Source organism: Coptis chinensis, chromosome 9 (genome assembly GCF_015680905.1).
Source record: "Coptis chinensis isolate HL-2020 chromosome 9, ASM1568090v1, whole genome shotgun sequence".
Taxonomy (NCBI): domain Eukaryota; kingdom Viridiplantae; phylum Streptophyta; class Magnoliopsida; order Ranunculales; family Ranunculaceae; genus Coptis; species Coptis chinensis.
Window position 1 is genome coordinate 14,846,495 of NC_141464.1, and position 18,320 is coordinate 14,864,814.

Consider the following 18,320-nt stretch of genomic DNA (forward strand, 5'->3'; position numbering starts at 1 on the left):
TAATAGACCCAATTCTGAGGTGTGAGTCCAAAGATATGACCTGCGGAAGTTCTATTGACTTTTATGCTCTATTTCTGCCCGCGTTGACTTTGACTTTTAAGCTTTGACTTGGCTTTAAAAAGGTTTTTTCTCCTTGAAACTTGGGCTTTAACCATAGAACTTCTTAGCAACCAATTTTTGCTCCTTTCTCCTGCAAAAGTGACATATTTTTTCACATAGTTAACTCCAAGATCTAAAATACAAAAAAGTACATAAATAGTACTAACTCTTATTTATTATAAACATTATTTGTCTAAATATAATATTATTAAGGGGTTAAAACTACAGTTTTGGGCTCTTATCAGGCCAGTAAAAATTGAGTACATCTTACCTTACAATTTATGTAGTTGTGTTAAACTTGATTGACATTATTGCTGGGTATATTCAGTTTGTTGAGCATGCAATATCTAACTTCTTGTTTGTTGGTTATGCTTTGATATCAAACTTCTTTGCATGTAGTCTAATGTTGGGAGAGTGAATTTGTCAAATAACCATAGCATACGCAGGGGCTCTGGTCACGCTCCTACTATAATGCAGTATACTAGTATAAATTTGTATTCATCAAAATCGAAATGGTTCGCAGAGAAATTTGCCCTGCAATATTTCTTGATATTAGTTTAATCACCAAATATAACAAATGGGTTTATTACGTAGATTTATATATATATATATATATATATATATATATATATATATATATATATATATATATATATATATAGTTAACATAAACAAACTCAGCATTCATCGTTTTTAGTTCATAAACAAATCCACCTGAAATTTAGTTCTTAACTTTTTATCAGCTCTTAATCTTTACAATTTCGTTTTCTTTCTTTGCAACTTCTATATTTGTTCCCAAGCACCCAACATTCACCCCTCCCTCCCACCCCCCAAGAAATTCAGCCACCCAACATTCACTATGACCCAGTCTTCACCCCCACCTCCAGAAGACGACATCGTAATTAAAGATACCAGCTTCATTGAAGATGTCCAATGCAACCAACATATGCAAATCTACTTTCTTTGGGATTCTTTTCTTTCTTCTTTTTTTTTTATGTTTTTTTCTTTATTGCTTTTTATTTAATGATTTTTGCTTTGTCGAAGGTGCAAGGGCATGTCCATGGATATATTAAGAAGCTATCTTCATGCAACAGGCATCCAAATAGAGAAATAGGGTAATCACTCTATCTTTTTATACGTATGATTTTTTAGGGTTCTTGTTTGTGTGCACTTTTTAGTCTAGAAGTATAATTTCCTTGGGTATGATGGATATGACTAATGGGTATGATTGCTATGGTGGTGTAATGAGTACGATGGATAGGAATGATGTAGGGAAGGAATGGGGAAGTGATGATGCAAACTGAATTGCTTCTTTGATTTCAATTATGACTGCAAACAGGCTTCTGAAACTTTAAAAGCCGCTTTAACATCTGCACCGATTATACAGCCTCCCGATTGGTCTAAACCTTTTGAACTTATGTGTGACGCTAGCGATTATGTTGTTGGTGCTGTGTTAGGCCAAAAACTAGATGATAAGTCCATTGTTATTTATTATGCTAGTAAAACTTTAAATGATGCTCAAAGAAATTACACTACTACAGAAAAAGAATTTTTAGCTGTGGTTTATGCTTTAGATAAGTTCCGTCCTTATTTGGTTGGTACAAAGACCTTAGTCTACATGGACCATGTAGCTCTTAGGTAGATAAATTAGGGATAAAAAATGTAGTTGTCGATCACTTATCTAGACTAACAAATGAGAGTGATACTGATTCTGAGTCCATACCTAATTCTTTTCCTGGTGAGCATCTTTATTTTATTTTTTCTGCACCTTGGTATGCCGACATTGTGAATTATTTAGCTTCTGATATTATTTCTGATGTTTGGTCAAAGAATGAACGTAAAATTTTTTTGGCAAGAGTTAAGCTATACTACTGGGATGAACCCTATCTTTTTAAGTCTTGTGTTGATCAGATTATTCGTCGTTGTATTCCCCAATGGGATTATAATAAGGTTTTATCCTTCTGCCATGACAAAGAGTGTGGTGGCCATTTTAGTGGTATGAAACGGCAGCTAAAGTTTTTCAATGTGGTATTTATTGGCCTACCCATAATATGATGCTTTTAAATCCCATTATGGTAGTGGACATTTTTTATGTATGGGGCATTGATTTCATGGGTCATTTTCCTGTTTTCCACGGTTTTATTTATATTCTTGTTGTCGTGGACTACGTTTCCAAATGGATAGAGGCCATGGCTTGTCGTAGCAATGACTATAAGACAGTTGTGTTTTTTGTTAAGGAATACATTTTCTGTCGGTTTGGCATCCCTAAAGCCATCATCAGTGATAGCAGAACACATTTTTGCAATAGAGTTGTTGCTTCTTTAATTAAGAAGTACAGAGTTACCCATAAGGTGGCAACTCCCTATCATCCACAAACTAGTGGCCAAGTAGAAGTCTCTAATAGGGAAATTAAAAAAAAAAAACACAATAGTAAATCTTGATCGAAAGATTGGTATAAGCGTCTAACAAATGCCTTATAGATAGGCATATCAGACAGCTTTTAAAAATCCTATAGAAATGTCTCCCTTTAGACTTGTGTTTGGAAAACCTTGTCACTTGCCCGTTGAATTGGAGCACCGTGCTATGTATGCAATAAAAAGCCTGAACTTCAATTTTGATGAGGCAGGTGTAAAGCGCAAATTGCAATTAAATGAGCTTGAAGAAATCCGTAGCGATTCTTATGATCTCACGAAGGATTATAAATTAAAGCTAACATGAAACGTGTTCATGATAAGATTTTGCGTAAAGTGTTTGTAAGGTGTCAAAAGATTTTGCTTTACAACTCTCGTTTGCATATTTTTCCAGGGAAATTAAAAACCCATTGGTCTGGTCCTTTTCTAGTTACTGAAGTCACCCCTTACGGGGCAATCACCTTGGTAAATCTCAAGGACAACAATACCTTTAAAGTTAATGGCCAACGTTTAAAACATTTTCACGAGTTAATATCCCCAGATGTGAAGGATGTCCTTTTACAGGACCCTGTCTATGAGGACTGACCTTTGATGTTTGGTGCACTTCCTATCATTTCCATATATTGGTAAGTGCACCATTAAGGTAACTGGACCCTCCCCTTGGAGTGTGTGGCTTTAAGTACCGGATCTTAAATCCACGTTTAACGTACTTCACGCTTTCCACTCTTACATGTTTTCTCGGGTTTTCAGTCATGTTTCTCTATGGAGTGATTTATGTTTTTATTGCTTTATCGTTTTCCTTTATATTAAACCTCATTCATAATAAAAAAAAATATTAAAAAAAATAAAAAATATTAAAACCCTATAAATAGTAATCTAGCAAGTCTCGGGAATCTTACTTTAAAAGACCCACGCTTTAAAACAAATTTTCTAAACCCTGTTTTCAAAAATTTGTTTGGGGGTGGGTTGTTTGGTCTTTCCATTCTTGATCGCTCAACTTCCTATTCTTGTTGTTTATGCCGTTTAGTCGTATTTTGATTTGGGCTGACACTATCTATGAATTTAGATTTCTTTTGATCATATAACTTATGTCTTTCACATGTTTTGAGGCATTTTCCATCTTCTTATATGTCAACCACAGTTATATTTGAGTTTTTTTTTAAAGATCATTGGATTGTACTTTCTTTGCTGATCATTTTCATAACTCATTCCCCAAAATCGGACAATTAACGAATCAAAAATTTTAGTTTTAAGTTTTACAAGGCATAGGACAGGATGGGCATTTACAGGAATTGTTTTGGGCTTGGGCCCAAACGAATTAAACCCTACACGGTCACGTACCTCGCACGTGACCCCCTTTTAAAACCCCACGTGATTTGTTTTTCTCCTTCTCGCCTTCATACTCAAGAACAAGCCTGAACCCAGAAAACCTTGAGCACGCACACCCTCGTTTCTAGACCAACTTGAGCGCGCTCGCACCCTAACCTCCACACAAACCCTATTCAAATCTCGATCGAGTGATTCATTCACTAACCCCCAAATCCAAAACTTAATGGCTCCTCAAACCCCAAAGATTCTTCTGGAACAAGTTTTTAACCAAACACGATTTTCACCCTTTTTTTTATACCGAAATGGTTATTAGGAGGTGGTAAAGGTTGTGGTATACTATGGAGGATTTTTATCACACTGATTTGGTGTATAATTTTTATAAGAAGAGGGAGATTGAGGGTCGTAGGATTTTTGTAAAGGTGAATGGTAGTCGGAAGGAATTGATTGCAGCAGTGTTGTCTGAGATTACGGGCATTGAACGAAGACCAATCGTACTCACAATGCAAGAATCTCAGTTTGGTGGAATCGTTCCTTTGATAATGGAGACTGCATTGGAAGGAATTTACAATCCGAACTCGCATTGTGTTCGTCAGACGTCTTTGAGACAGAACCAGCTTGCTGTGGCTGAGTGGGTTAGTAGGAATATTATTGCCACCACGAAAATAAGTGACATCAATTTGAATTGTCTGCACATTCTCTGGATCCTTCAGAACAAGACTGTAGACATGAGCGTTGTAGACGTAGGACTGATGGCTCTGGCCTATCCTCATCTCGTGGCTAGATTTTTTTTAGTTGTATTATTGTTGTTTTAGGAAATTTCCCTGTTTTTAGTAGAATGATTTTTTTTATTTCCAGTTGTTGAGTTAAGTATTTAATTTTGGATTATGTATTTGATTGTTATTTGAATTTCAAGTTAATTAATTTTTTGTCCAAGCATGCTATCTATTTTTCATGAATCCCACCTTTCCGACTTATTTGGGGGTGACATTATTTGTTTAGCATTGTATTTTACCCTATCCACCTGTATTTAGAATTTAATATTGCAAGGTTTTGAGAATATGGTTTGTGTGAGCATGTTGCTAATATGGTGTAGCTATAATTAGTTACTCTTGGTTTGTGCAACCTCAAGGATTAGAAATTTGGATGATTGCTATTTTTAATTCCAGCCTAAAAGCTATAGGTTTGATTTTGGAGTTGTTTCTATTTTGGTTTTAGAAGCCTTTTTTTATTCCATCTCTTTCTGTATAAATTAGGGAACCTTGAGGACCTTAGATTAAGAAACTTGGGTAATATAAATACATGGAATGCTCTAAACTTCACCCCACACCTCTCAAAATCACCTCTCACTTCATACCACATACAGCACTCGGAGCACGCACACCCTCTATGTTATCTTATAACAGACCCGCCCCTGCCCAAGAACCTGTAACGCAGAGTCAGACTTGAGCACGCCCGCCCTCTGCCATAGGCTATTTTGAGCGCGCCCGCGCCCTTACCTAAACAAGACCTCCAATTTTTAATTTTTCTGGGTTTTTCCGCGGTCACTTCCAGGAGTTCAATAGTGTGTTTGTTTGCTATGAAATCTCCTCAAATCATATCAGACCAGTCCTTTGAAGAATTGCTCGAGAGTGAGACTTACGGATACTAGTTCCACGACAGGATTGTGTAGTTAGGATGGCAGACTCTACTAGTAAGTGCCGATGACTCTTATTCTCCTAAACTTACTGCCTATTTTTATGATCATTGTAAGTTCTTTTATCAACCGGATGGGGAACAAGTCTTCTCTGTCACCATTGATGATATAACAATGGATTTCAACAAGTTTTTGGTAGCCTTTGTTGTTGGGATGCATATGCCTACCCCCCCCCCCCGAAACTCATGGGGCTATATGTCTGATAATGTATACCTCTATAACTATGAGTATTTCCAAGAGACTTATGGGGCGGGGATTTTTTGTGTAGAGGACCAAGGGCATCTTAATGTAACCCTTGGTAGCCTGTCCCTTAACGTAGGCACTATCATGTTTTTTATCATGCTGAATATATTAGGGGAATGGCGGTTTTCTTCTGCGAATAATGCCACCGGTGACGTCTTCCTTGCTTTAGCTGAGGGATGTATGCTATATGACATTCCCCAGACCTCAGTGTCCAGTTTAGCATGAGCCCATAGTATGAAGCATAAGTACCTTCTTATGCATGTCTTGCTTTGCCGTATCATGGTATGTTTCTTTCCTGATTTCGCATTCCGCTACACGGATTGGTTTGGCGTTGATATTATGTGACCCACCAATTGCATTATACGCTCTTTTCACGCTATGGCTTGGACGGGGTAGAGGCTACAACCTCATTGGGTTGCCCCTTAAACCCCATCAGACCGAGTGACACTTAACAGGTTAACACTGGTTGATGATAAATGGCATGAGGCTGGCAAATTATCATGGCTTAGCAAGATGCAAAGGAACTTCACTTCTTTATAAAAGAGGAGGACAACACTTAAATGCTGGATATAAGGTAAATTTTACTTTCTGTTAGTGTCTACTTATGTCCCAAGCAATTAAATTTTTGTTATTCCCATAATGGGTGAAACTCATATAGAGTTGCGTCTGTTTTTCTTTATCTATATTAGTATGTTCTGAATTTGTTTTGTAGGTGTTCTAAAATTTTCATGCGTTTCCATGGTATTTCCTATCCTTCTTATTTCTATACTTTAAAGACAAAGCATGTTTTTGTTTGGGGATGGCATAAAAACACGCGTAATTTAAGACACCTATTAGGATATACATATATATAATATGCACTTTGCTTTCTAGTAAAAAATTCAAAAATTCAAAAATATAAATAAAAATTTTATGTTATGCACTTAGGAATATTGGTATTATTTATTTTTCTATGATGATAGTAGTCTAGAAGTTTCACTTTAGCTCTTAAATTAGAATAGTTTTAGAAACTTAGGTTAATATGTAGGTAATAATCATTGCATCTTTCCATAAATATGTTGCATGAGCATCTATGTTTGTATTGGCAGTAAGTTTCTGAAATCTAGGCTAGAGTACTTATTCTACAAATCTTGTGAGAATATAGCCTAAAAGCCTTATATAACTGAAATATCTGAGTAATGACATAAGGGAAAAGTAAATTCCGAATAGAGAAATCACACGTCCACTTGCTTGATCACTATACCATATTCTAAGCGAGAATTTAGGCCCTTTTTGGATAGATATAGCCAGAAATTCAAACCTATATAAAATTATTTTCCGCTAGTCGCCCCTCTGAGCCTTTATTTAGCATTTTCATAAACCACAAATCCTTTACCCTTTTATAAGAAACAAAGCAAAAATAAAAATCAGCCTACTCAATTTTAAATGAGTCTGAAAAGTAGGATGAAATGAAGAAAAGAAAAGAGAAAGACCTGTGGAAAACCAAGAATTTGTTAGTTGCTTCAAATAAGAAAATAAAATAAAATTTCCATCCAAAGAAAAGAAAAAAAAATAAAAAGTTAGAACTCCAAAAACATAACCAAAGGAGTCAAAAGCCAAAGAAAAAGAAAAAAATGGATAAGGATGGAAACAAAGTGTAAAAGCAAAGTAAGAACAAGGTTTTCTCTAATTATATATTTTGAAGACCCTATTATCTCAGACTCGTCCTTTTGAATATCCATTTCCTTCCTTCTTAAACCATCACCTAATCCCCGCAACACCTAATAAAGACATCTAGCTCAATTAGGAATAGGTTAGTGTGATAGTAAGTGGCAGATGTGTTTGATCGACTTCGGCTTCCTTGTACGTCATTGAGATTCTAAGGTAAAGTGTGCCCACTACACACTGGAGTGAGCGAAACTTGAGTGGAAAGATCAGAGTATTTTTGTCTTGACATATTTGTGAGGTTACTTAAGGACTCTATTCCAAAGTTTCATAAACGGACCTGTTATTGCATTTCATAGCATAGTTCATTATATATATATATATATATATATATATATATATATATATATATATATATATATGTTTATCCATAGATGATTGATTATTATGCACGTATTAACTTAGGTTTTGAATTGATTGTTCTATATTTATTGCTAGTGAGATGTATAAATATCTGAGAATAAATAAGGAAACATTAATTTTATTTCTTAGTCGTTGTAGTATAGATGAAGTTTGTGAGTACCTTCTCTGGAAAACTCTCATGAGGCTATAACTCATCCACTAGGGAATTCCTAGTGGTTTAAGTCCTTATTGTATATGGTCAATGCAATCGCACTCGGTGAAACGAGATTAGTTAGAACTCTATTTTTTGCCAGTTATTTTAATTTCTTATATTTGATTGAGGACAAGCAAAATGCTGTTTGGGGGTGGTTTGGTAAGAGCCCAAAACTGTAGTTTTAATCCCTTAATAATATTACATTTAGACCAATTACATTTATAATAAATAAGAGTTAGTACTATTTACGTGTTTTTGTGTATTTCAAGTCTTGGAGTCAAATATGTAAAGAAATAAGTCACTTTTGCAAGAGAATATATATATATATATATATATATATATATATATATATATATATATATATATGTTTATCCATAGATGATTGATTATTATGCACATATTAACTTAGGTTTTGAATTGATTATTCTATATTCATTGCTAGTGAGATGTATAAATATCTGAGAATAAATAAGGAAACATTAATTTTATTTCTTAGTCGTTGTAGTATAGATGAAGTTTGAAAGTACCTTCTCTGGAAAACTCTCACGAGACTATAACTCGTCCACTAGGGAATTCCTAGTGGTTTAAGGCCTTATTGCATATAGTCAATGCAATTGCACTTGGCGAAACAAGATTAGTTAGAACTCCATTTTTGGTCAGTTATTTTAATTTCTTATATTTGATTGAGGACAAGCAAAATGCTATTTGGGGGTGGTTTGATAAGAGCCCAAAACTGTAGTTTTAACCACTTAATAATATTACATTTAGACTAATTACGTTTATAATAAATAAGAGTTAGTACTATTTACGTGTTTTTGTGTATTTCAAGTCTTGGAGTCAAATATATAAAGAAATATGTCACTTTTGCAAGAGAAAGGAGCAAAGGTTGGTTGCTAAAAAGTTCTATGGTTAAAGCCCAAGTTTCAAGGAGAAACAGTCTTCTTAAAGCCCAATCAAAGTCAACGCGGGTAGAAATAGAGCATAAAAGTCAACAGGACTGCCGCCGGCCGTATCTTTGGACTCAGACCTCGGAATTGGGCCTACTATATATCAAAACGACCGGCTCGGAAAGAGCTTTTTAATGGTATTAGCCTTGATCCAATCAGAGAAGTCAAAGTGGACGAAAAGGCTATTACAGTAATTTATAGCAGAGAAACCCTTTTTGGACTTAAGTAATTAGGTTTTGGGCTTGATGTAATGGCCCAAAACATAGCTCTAAAGCCCATGCATGAAATTGTAAACCTAGCCCTCTCCTATATAAAGAGAACTACGGCTAAACATTAGAAAAAAGAACCCTTCCATTAGTTAATTAATCTCTCTCTCATTAGTTTTCTTTAGTAAAAACCTAGTTTATGTTATTTAGCCTAGCCACCATTAATACAATTTAAGTTAATCTTAAATTCAAGTATTCTTTCATTATGTCTTCTTCTACTTATTATTATGTTTATGATAGTCTCATGATTCATAGCTAAACCTCCATTAGAGGGGTTTGATTGAAGCATTGATAAATACTTGATATGCTAGTATAGATTAGTTGTAGTAAGATATTCTATTCTAGAAGGTAGTTGATTCACCATGAGAATGGGTTTCAATTACCTCACATGCTAATTATTAGTTGGTAGAGATGTCATGAATAATTAGGGATTAAAAAGACCTAACCTTTATGTGAAAACGTAAAGATTAGGAGTGCAACAACTCCGTAATAGCATATTAGGGATTAATCAAGGTGGATATCAAATCTCCCTAATTCCTTCTCCATATTCAATCTTCGTATTTTAATTGTCATAGTATAAGTTAGAATATCTTCATTAGTTATTCTCACATATTAGTCTTATTAGAATTATTACTCTCATTAGTATTATAGAATTGTTTAAATTAGTAAAATTGTTACGTCTAAGCAACTAGGAGTGGAACAAATTATTTACTCCAGTTATATTATAAGATAATCGAGAGTAGAACTTTGATAAGAATAGAGCTTAATCATGTTTTTACTTCTGCCTGGTTAATTTAGCTAAGTAGGAGTAAACAATAGTTTTTACTTTTCTCAGTGCTAAGACACAACTTTTATGATAAGTGGTCTGAATTTATTTGCAACCTGAAAAAAGCAATAAAAGCTATGAGTTGTCTTTTCATTAAACGTAAGAAGGGATGTAATGCAGCAATATAAAAGTAATAAAACACACATTTGGGAGCTAATCAATATGCAAGAATGGAAATGCGACGTGAAGGTGGCAAACAAGGCATGTAAGTTATGCAATATTTTTGTTGTTGATCTTTGTAAGGTAGCTACTCTTTGTTAGTTTTGGTTTCCTAATTATCAAGTACGTATGAATTATTTGCATTATGTGTTACACATTCCCTAGCTTTGTATGTTTGGATTTGGAAGTCTTTGAAAGTTTGAAGAATCCACGGCTAGACGACAACAAGGTTTGTTTATATTGAGATTAAGGAAAAGTCTACTTCATTCAGATTTTATTTTATATCATGTTATTTAAGTAAATATACAAATCTAGCTAGGTGTCATTCTTATCACAGTGGAGCATTTTAGTATACTGCATCAATTATGTGGGGGTTTTTCTAAGTGTCCCACAATCCTCAACTGGATCGTGTGATGTAAGACTTAGGTACTATGGTGAAGGTGAGAATGAGATGATAATGAATTAGGGTTAAACTGGTATGTGGCTGCCTACGTATCTCCTAATACTAGAAGAATCAAACCCTTTTATATGTAGTTCATAGGAGTAGATTCCTATGGTTTATTTAGGAGAAGGCTTATAAGTCCTACGGTTAGGGTTTAACTCACCACCCGTGAGTTTCCTCCCCTTTTCGGACTCTGCTTTCCTATTAGGAGTCCACTCTATTTAGAAGTCTGAATCAAGAATGCATCCTCTCTAATGTGAGTTGCCCCTTTGGTTACGGTAAATCTTATCTGGTTAGAAGGTTGTCCCTAAGAGGAAACTACAAGATATGCTTCCAAGTTTCCTTCCCTATCATTGATAGTCGTGCTCTCATGTTTCCTTATGTTCAGGAACTGATATAGGAACTATCTATATCAGTTTCTAATGACTTGGAGAACACTTTTGCTCAGAGGCGATTCATCACGTTATAGGCACATCCCACTAAAGTCACGTGACAAGCTAAGCACGAGTTCACTTATCCTCATAATTGATTTGATAGTCGTCCTCGTCTCATACCAAAGGTCTATAGTTTCAGTATATTTTCCTAACCACGTGTCATCCAGACAGTAGTGGGAAATCCCCCCTACAGGTTACATGAAGAGAACATTTCTTAACTTCTACTTCATTATATTTGCTTCTTTGGAATGTTTCGTTATCTTTGAGCATATTAGTGGTTGCACTGATTACTCATCACTTGCTTTCATAAGCTTAGTCAACTTTAATATGTCACTGCAAATTTCTCTTTTAACTTGATTTTATTTTATAGGGTTTTCAATAATTCTTTGAATCAAAGAACTGTTCCAGTGGTTATGGACTTGATTAGAGAGTGATTTATTGATGCTTTATCTGCCCACAAACCATGATGCTAGGCCAAGAACTAAGGAAAACAACATCCAATCCTGGACATCTCAACAAACCCTCCATTCAAGTGAGTACGTAGATCATTATTGTAATCTGTCATTAATTGCTTATAGCTTCTATGTGAATGCAAACCATTTTTCTTACAGTGAGGACATCCTATGCTAGCCTTTTTTTTTTTTTTTTTTTTTTTTTTTTTTTTTAGGTAAGCAGGGTTTTTTAATTAAGAGGTCCCCTACCCCTTCCTCATTGAGGAAAAAAAGAATTTGAAATTATTACAATCTTAAATACTCTTTCCCACTAGCATCTTCGAACACAATTTTCTTTATATCTTCAGAAAAAGAGCAAGGGGTGAGTTCAATGAAATAAATAGAAGGAATATTAGCAGCTAGATTATCCGCTACCCTATTACACTCTCTGAACACATGTATTATAGAGAAGTAGTCTAAATTACTAGTTCTCTTCCTGATATCTTCTAGAATCTTCTTTATTCTCCATGGTTGTTTCTCCTTCCTTTTCAGAAAACTGGTCACATTTGTAGAGTCTGCCTGAGCTTTCACTTTCCTTATGTTGTGTCTCTGAGCGAGTTCTAACCCTTGTTGTAGCCCTTCAAGTTCGATGTATGCTATTGTATCAAATTTTGACTTGCCTTTTGCTGCCGCCATGACCGTTCCTTGCTCATCTCTGAGAACAGCTGCCCAACCACCTTCTATCTCCTGTAGCGTCCCATCAGTATTTAAGTTTATAATACCCAATCCCGCTCTTTCCCACTTCGTCTTCTTCCTATTTTCTTGAACTGGTTCCACAAAAAGATTCCATCTCTTCATGAAATCATCTCTCTCCAGCCCTTCTTTCAGCTTGCTTCTTATCGATCTTAACTTTGGTCTCACCTCTGTTCTGATTTTGTTGATCATCTGCTCCAGGTAGGTTGTTTCGTGTTTGAAAATCCTACTATTCCTTTCCCGCCAAATCTAGTACAAGAACGTGTTCATTGGCAGCTTCAATACATCTTGTCTTATTCCTTTCCCGCTGCTTTTTTGTAATATCCATTGTAGTTCAACCAGCCAGCTTGTGTTTCTCTGTCTTACATATCCAGCCAACCTCATCAGAGCCACCCATATATTCAGAGAATAAGAACACTCGAAAAACAGGTGCGTTACCGTCTCGATCTCTCTCCAGCAGAGCACACAAATATCAGCGTTTATCACCCCCATTGCTTCATCTTATCTCGTGTTTTCAGGCCATCATTAAAAACATCCAGCCTATAAACGAATGCCGAGGTATTTTATTTGCAAACCACACTAGACTACTCCATGTTGTTGGTTGCCTGATGCTTCTCATAGCTTCGTACGTTTCCTTCATCGTGTACTCTCCACTCTGTGCAACAGCCCATACTACCTCATCATCTCCACCTTCTATCATTACTTCCTCCTCCATTTGTTGCGCTATCTCGCTAATGTGATGTCTTATATGATGTGGTACTGCCCACCTCCCATTCTCAATGAGTCTCGCAACTGCTACAGTGATATTACAAGTGGTATCATATCTAAGTGCTTGAGGGAACTTATCTTTCAATACTCCTGCTGGATGCCATGGTTCGTGCCACATCTTTGTTCTTTCCCCATCTCCAATCCGATATAGCGTGAAGTTGGCTGCTTCAGTTTTTAGCTTTAGAATATTTCTCCAGCTATTGGAGCAATCAGCTGGTATTTTCATGTGCCAGAATTCCTTATTCCTGATGTTATTCTTCTTCACCCATTCCACCCATAAAGTCTTCTTTTCACTCACTATCTGCCATACATGCTTGAGTATTGCTGCCTTGTTAGCAATTTTGAGATTTCGAATCCCCAGTCCTCCCTCTTCATAGGGGTAGCACATATCATCCCAGCTGATTAGGGCATGAGCTGTTTGCAAGTCTGGCCTTTTCCAGAGAAAGTTTTTGTATACCCTATTAATGTCTTCAATGATCTTCATCGGCAGCATGAAAGATGCAATCCAATATATGCTTAGGTTATTGAGTACTGCTTTAACAAGCTGCAGCTTGCCTGCATAAGATAGTGTTTTCCCCTTCCAGCTTTGTATTCTTTTCTCCACCCTCGCATACAAAGGCAGGCAGTCTGTAGATCTCAAATTTGTAGTGATGAGAGGTAGCCCTAAGTACTTCACTGGCAAATCACCCACTGGGAATTGTAATGCATTCTGAATTTCATTGCATTGAGTATGTCCCAGTCCTGCAAAGAACAATTGACTTTTGTTCACATTCACTTCTAGACCCGAGCACTGCTTGAATTTCATCAGATTTTTCTTTAAACACCTAGTTGTCTCCTTTTCTCCATGCATAAAGGCCAGTAAGTCATCTGCAAATGAGAGGTGAGTAATAACAGGATCATGGCATTTATAATGTAGTTTGTATCTGCCTTCCTCTACACTTTTCATCAAAATTTCAGTAAACAAGTCCATGACTAGCACAAACAGATGTGGTGACATAGGGTCACCTTGTCTTATACCTCTAGTACTTTTGAAATACCCGTATGGTGAGCCATTCAACATGATAGAGTAACTTGCTGTCTTCATGCACTCCTTTACCCAATCAATGAAGATGCCTGGGACCCCAATCCTCTCTAGTGCAAATGAAATGACTTCCCATCTTACGGTCATATGCCTTTCTTAGATCAATCTTCGCCATGCATCTTGGAGGTCCAGTGTCTCTATGGTAGTTATGAACCAGTTCATAAGACAGTAGAATATTATCATGGATGCTCCTTCCAGTGATAAATGCAGATTGGTTATAATGGATAACCCTTGGCATGAATGCCTTCATTCTACTAGTAATAATCTTCGTAATGCACTTATAAACCACAGAACAACATGCAATAGGCCTGTGATCACTAAGGGATGAAGGACTTTGAGTTTTAGGTACTAAAGTAATACATGTAGTATTTACCTCAGAGAGCATCTTGCCAGATCTGAAGAAGTTTTGTATAGCTTTAGTGAAGTCGTCCCCCACTATTCTCCAGCATGACTTAAAGAATAAGGAGTTAAACCCATCTATGCCCGGTGCTTTATCATTATCAATATCAGTCAAAGCTTCAATGATCTCATCTCTAGTCACATGCCCTTCCATTTGTTCCTGCTCACTCTACGTCAGCCTTTCTGCAAGGTGTGTATTTGCAAAATCAGCAAAGCTAACCGGCAAATCGGTGGGACTGAAAAGCAACTTATAATACTGAACACACTCCTCCCCTATGTCACTCAAATCTTCTATGACATTACCACTTCCATCTTTCAAACAAGTGATTTGATTTGTGCTTCTTCTAGCCTTGATAGACTTAAAGAAATATTCTGTATTATTATCTCCCAACACAATGTCTTGATCTCTTGACTTCTGCTTTTGCATTGACTCTTCAGAGATTGCAGCTTTCACATACTCTCCAATTGCTCTCCTCTCCTCAAGCCCTAGCTCTCTGTTTGTAGGGTCCATTTGCAGCTGAGTCTGAACCCTATCCATCACCTTCTTAGTATCATCAGCCCTTGTTTTCACATTGCCCACTCGTTCTTTGTTCCACCCAATCAGCTCAGCTTTGACTTGTTTCAGCCTTCTCATAAAAGTGTACATCGGGTTTCCTACTGCCTCCATAGCCCAAGCCTTTTGTACAATTTCCTTGAACCCCTCCTCCTCTACCCAAAAATTGAAGAATCTGAATGTTTTCTTCTTTTGATTTCTTTGAGTGCATGGGTATACTACCATAGGTGAGTGATCAGATGTAGCTCCCGGGTTCAAGAATTCGGCCTCAATATCCTCAAAATCACTGATCCATTCGCCATTCACTAGCACCCTGTCCAACTTTCTCCAGCTTCTTATGCGCTGTTTATTGTTCCATGTAAATCGGTTCCCCTTGAATCTCATATCTACCAACCCAACCATAGTTACACATTCAAGTAAATCTTGAAAATGTATTGATCTTGTTACAGTTCCTCCAACTCTTTCTTGTTCATTCATCACTGAATTAAAGTCCCCCAATGATATCCATGGAAGCGAAGTAGCCGAGATGTTGACAAGACTGTTCCACAACATCCTTCTTTCGTTCCTATCATTCGATGCATACACTACAGTCATTAAAAATTTCTTACCACTGTTCAAAGTGCCCTCCATAGTAATGCTCTCGTCTCTTTTTATCATTTGCATTGTACCACGGTGAGGATTCCAGCCCACCCAAATTCTTCCTTGTCTGTCTTCACTGTAGTTATGTATCCACTCCCATCCACTACAAACTTTATTGCTAATCCATTCCATGTTTTCCTCTCTCACTCTTGTTTCTAGCATGCCCATAATGCCTAAATCAAACTTTCGAACCAGCTCTTTCACTTCATAATGCTTAAATCCCATGTTAAACCCCCTCATGTTCCAACAGCCAAGTCTAATCATCATTTAGAGGAATTAAGCTTGATTAGGGATATAAATCGATTCCCTTCTTTCAGACTTTCTTGCTTCTTACCCTTATCTGTTATTTCCTCCTCTCTATCTCGATGATCAATCTTTCCTGAACCTTTCGGCTCTGTTGTTGTATTCTTCCCCTTTTACTCATTTTTAAACCCTTTTTTGCCGCTTTTTTCTTCCAACAGCTCTTCTCTTTTTTCAGTCACCTTTTTTTCTGCCCCTGTACCTTTGGTATTGTCAGACTCTCCCAAGCTATCCTTCCTCTCCTTACATCTATGCTTTTTATTTGGAACTATCCAATCTTCTTTCTCATCCACACTATGAATCTCTTGCACTTCCAGCTCTTGTATCGCATTGTGTGACTCATGCACATCTGCTTTGTCTCTCTCCGCCTCCTTAGCTTGCTCTTTTTTAACCTCCAGTTCTTGTATCTCATTTTGTTTCTCCTGTTTTTCTCTTTTGTCTCTCTCTGATTCCTCCACTTTCTCTTTTTTTATCCAAACCTCTGTTCTGCCTTGCGGTTTCCCTTTCATCTGCTCTACCTTCACCGCGGTTGCTCGTATTGTGTCCAAAAATCTTCTTGGGTGCGGCCGGGGGGGCTTCTAGTTATACTCAAAGCCAATCTTGATTTCTCTCCTTCTATCAATCACTTCTTGGTAATTCCTTTGGGTAGGTGCAGCCGACCTTAATTTCAATGCACACCCTTGCAAAGCTTGTTCTCTTTCGCTCCTCCTCATCGGTTGATCGATAAATAACGGATTTCCAATTGCACTACCCACCTGGCTGAATCTTTCTTCGTCCCATAGTTCCATTGGGTATTTGTTCATCACAACCCATATTGGCATTGTTTTCAGCGCTACGTCATCATCCTCCATGAACAACTTCCATGGCCTAATAATCACTAGCTTACTCGCTATGTGAAAAGAGCCAATGTCCAACACCTCTCTTCGATCCTCTTCATTTTCAAACTTGAATGTGTACATTGTCTATCCATATAGGAGCATCGTGAATCCACTCTTAAGTCTCCATGTTCTGTTTACTATCTCCTTCACATAAGCAAAATTCGGTCTCTTCCCTATAAAACTGCCTACCACTAACATCTCGTATCTTTTGTGCATATGCGCAAAGCTTTTGGACTCCACGTGCAGAATTGGTTTTCCATTCACAAGCATCGGATGTGCATACTTCAGGTTTTTTTCCCCACATTCGTTCTTCCCAGCACATCAGCCCATGATGCTCTTGGTATTGTTGTTTCCTTTTCTGGATTAGTTACATCCTTATTCATCTTTTCCATTCGTTCTTTATCATATTGTTCACCACCTGATGTCCTCTCTGCCAAAATAACCTCACCTTGTCCCATAGCTACTTCCTTTTCCATCTCCTCATCTGTCGTCCTCTTATTCTCCACCCTATCCCCCACTTTCTGATTCTCATCCCTTCGAGTTTTTGAATCAAGTATTTTTGGCGGCTGCTCCTCAATCCTAACCACTTTTCCCAAGTCCTCTTTATGTTGCTCTTCTTCCTGATCCAATGATTTCTGTTCCCGATCCTTTATCTCGTTATCTAAATCATGGCCTTTCATCTGCTTTCCCGATACTTTTAGATATTCATCTTCTTCCCCAGACCCTTTCATGTTTTGCCCAACCATTGTATCTCTAGAGACTTGTTTGGATATGTTTTCTTGTTCTTCTCCAACTCCAGCAACCCTTACTGTCCCTTTATATTCTCCTCGCTTTAGTGTTTTAAGCTGCACCGACTCTCTGTTTTCTCCTTCCTCACGTACTTCTTTCACCGCCTCCAGTAGTTTATGCGCCTCTTTTAGTAGATCCTATTTTATTAGTTATGTAGCATGGCTTTGTTCTTCTTCTCCATATACTTCTCCCTTATCCAACCTTTTCCTTAGCTTTTCTAAAGACCTTTGGCCATATTTCTTCAGTAGCGAACTCCTGACTACTTCTATGTCTTCATCCTCATCACTCGATCCATTCTCTCGGTCAGAATCATCACTCTTATCTCTAACCCTAGCTGGTGTGCTAGGGTTTACGGCAGCTACAACCCTAAAATCTTTCTTTTTTTGCATGTTTTTTGTGTTTATTTGTGAAAAGACCTAAATACCCCTAAGTTAAAAATCACCCTATTTTTGCCACCATTAAAGCAACAGAATGCAAAACACATATGCTAGCCATTACGAGGGTTGAACATCATTACTCTACTTAATTCCAAAACATGAAGAACAAACTTCAGGAGAAGATGTTGCTAAACTTACATAAGAAGAATTTTATTGCTGGGCTGATGCTTTAGCGATTTGATA

At 37.0% G+C, this 18,320-nt stretch overlaps 2 protein-coding genes across 2 annotated transcripts; both read right to left on the reverse strand.

Moving 5' to 3' along the window:
* Positions 1 to 11,846: 11,846 nt before the first annotated feature.
* On the reverse strand, positions 11,847 to 12,485 carry LOC147474899 (uncharacterized). Its single transcript, XM_086585224.1, has one exon. It carries the CDS (start codon positions 12,483 to 12,485, stop codon positions 11,847 to 11,849), a length of 639 nt encoding a protein of 212 aa, XP_086441350.1.
* Positions 12,486 to 14,710: 2,225 nt separating this feature from the next.
* LOC147474900 (uncharacterized) lies at positions 14,711 to 15,958 on the reverse strand. Its single transcript, XM_086585225.1, has one exon. The coding sequence runs from the start codon at positions 15,956 to 15,958 to the stop codon at positions 14,711 to 14,713; it is 1,248 nt and encodes a 415-aa protein (XP_086441351.1).
* Positions 15,959 to 18,320: the final 2,362 nt, after the last annotated feature.

What these genes read in the sequence shown, in the direction of transcription:
- LOC147474900 (XM_086585225.1), bottom strand. Translation starts at nt 15,958, where the DNA reads ATGGGATTTAAGCATTATGAAGTGAAAGAGCTGGTTCGAAAGTTTGAT.
- LOC147474899 (XM_086585224.1), bottom strand. Translation starts at nt 12,485, where the DNA reads ATGATCAACAAAATCAGAACAGAGGTGAGACCAAAGTTAAGATCGATA.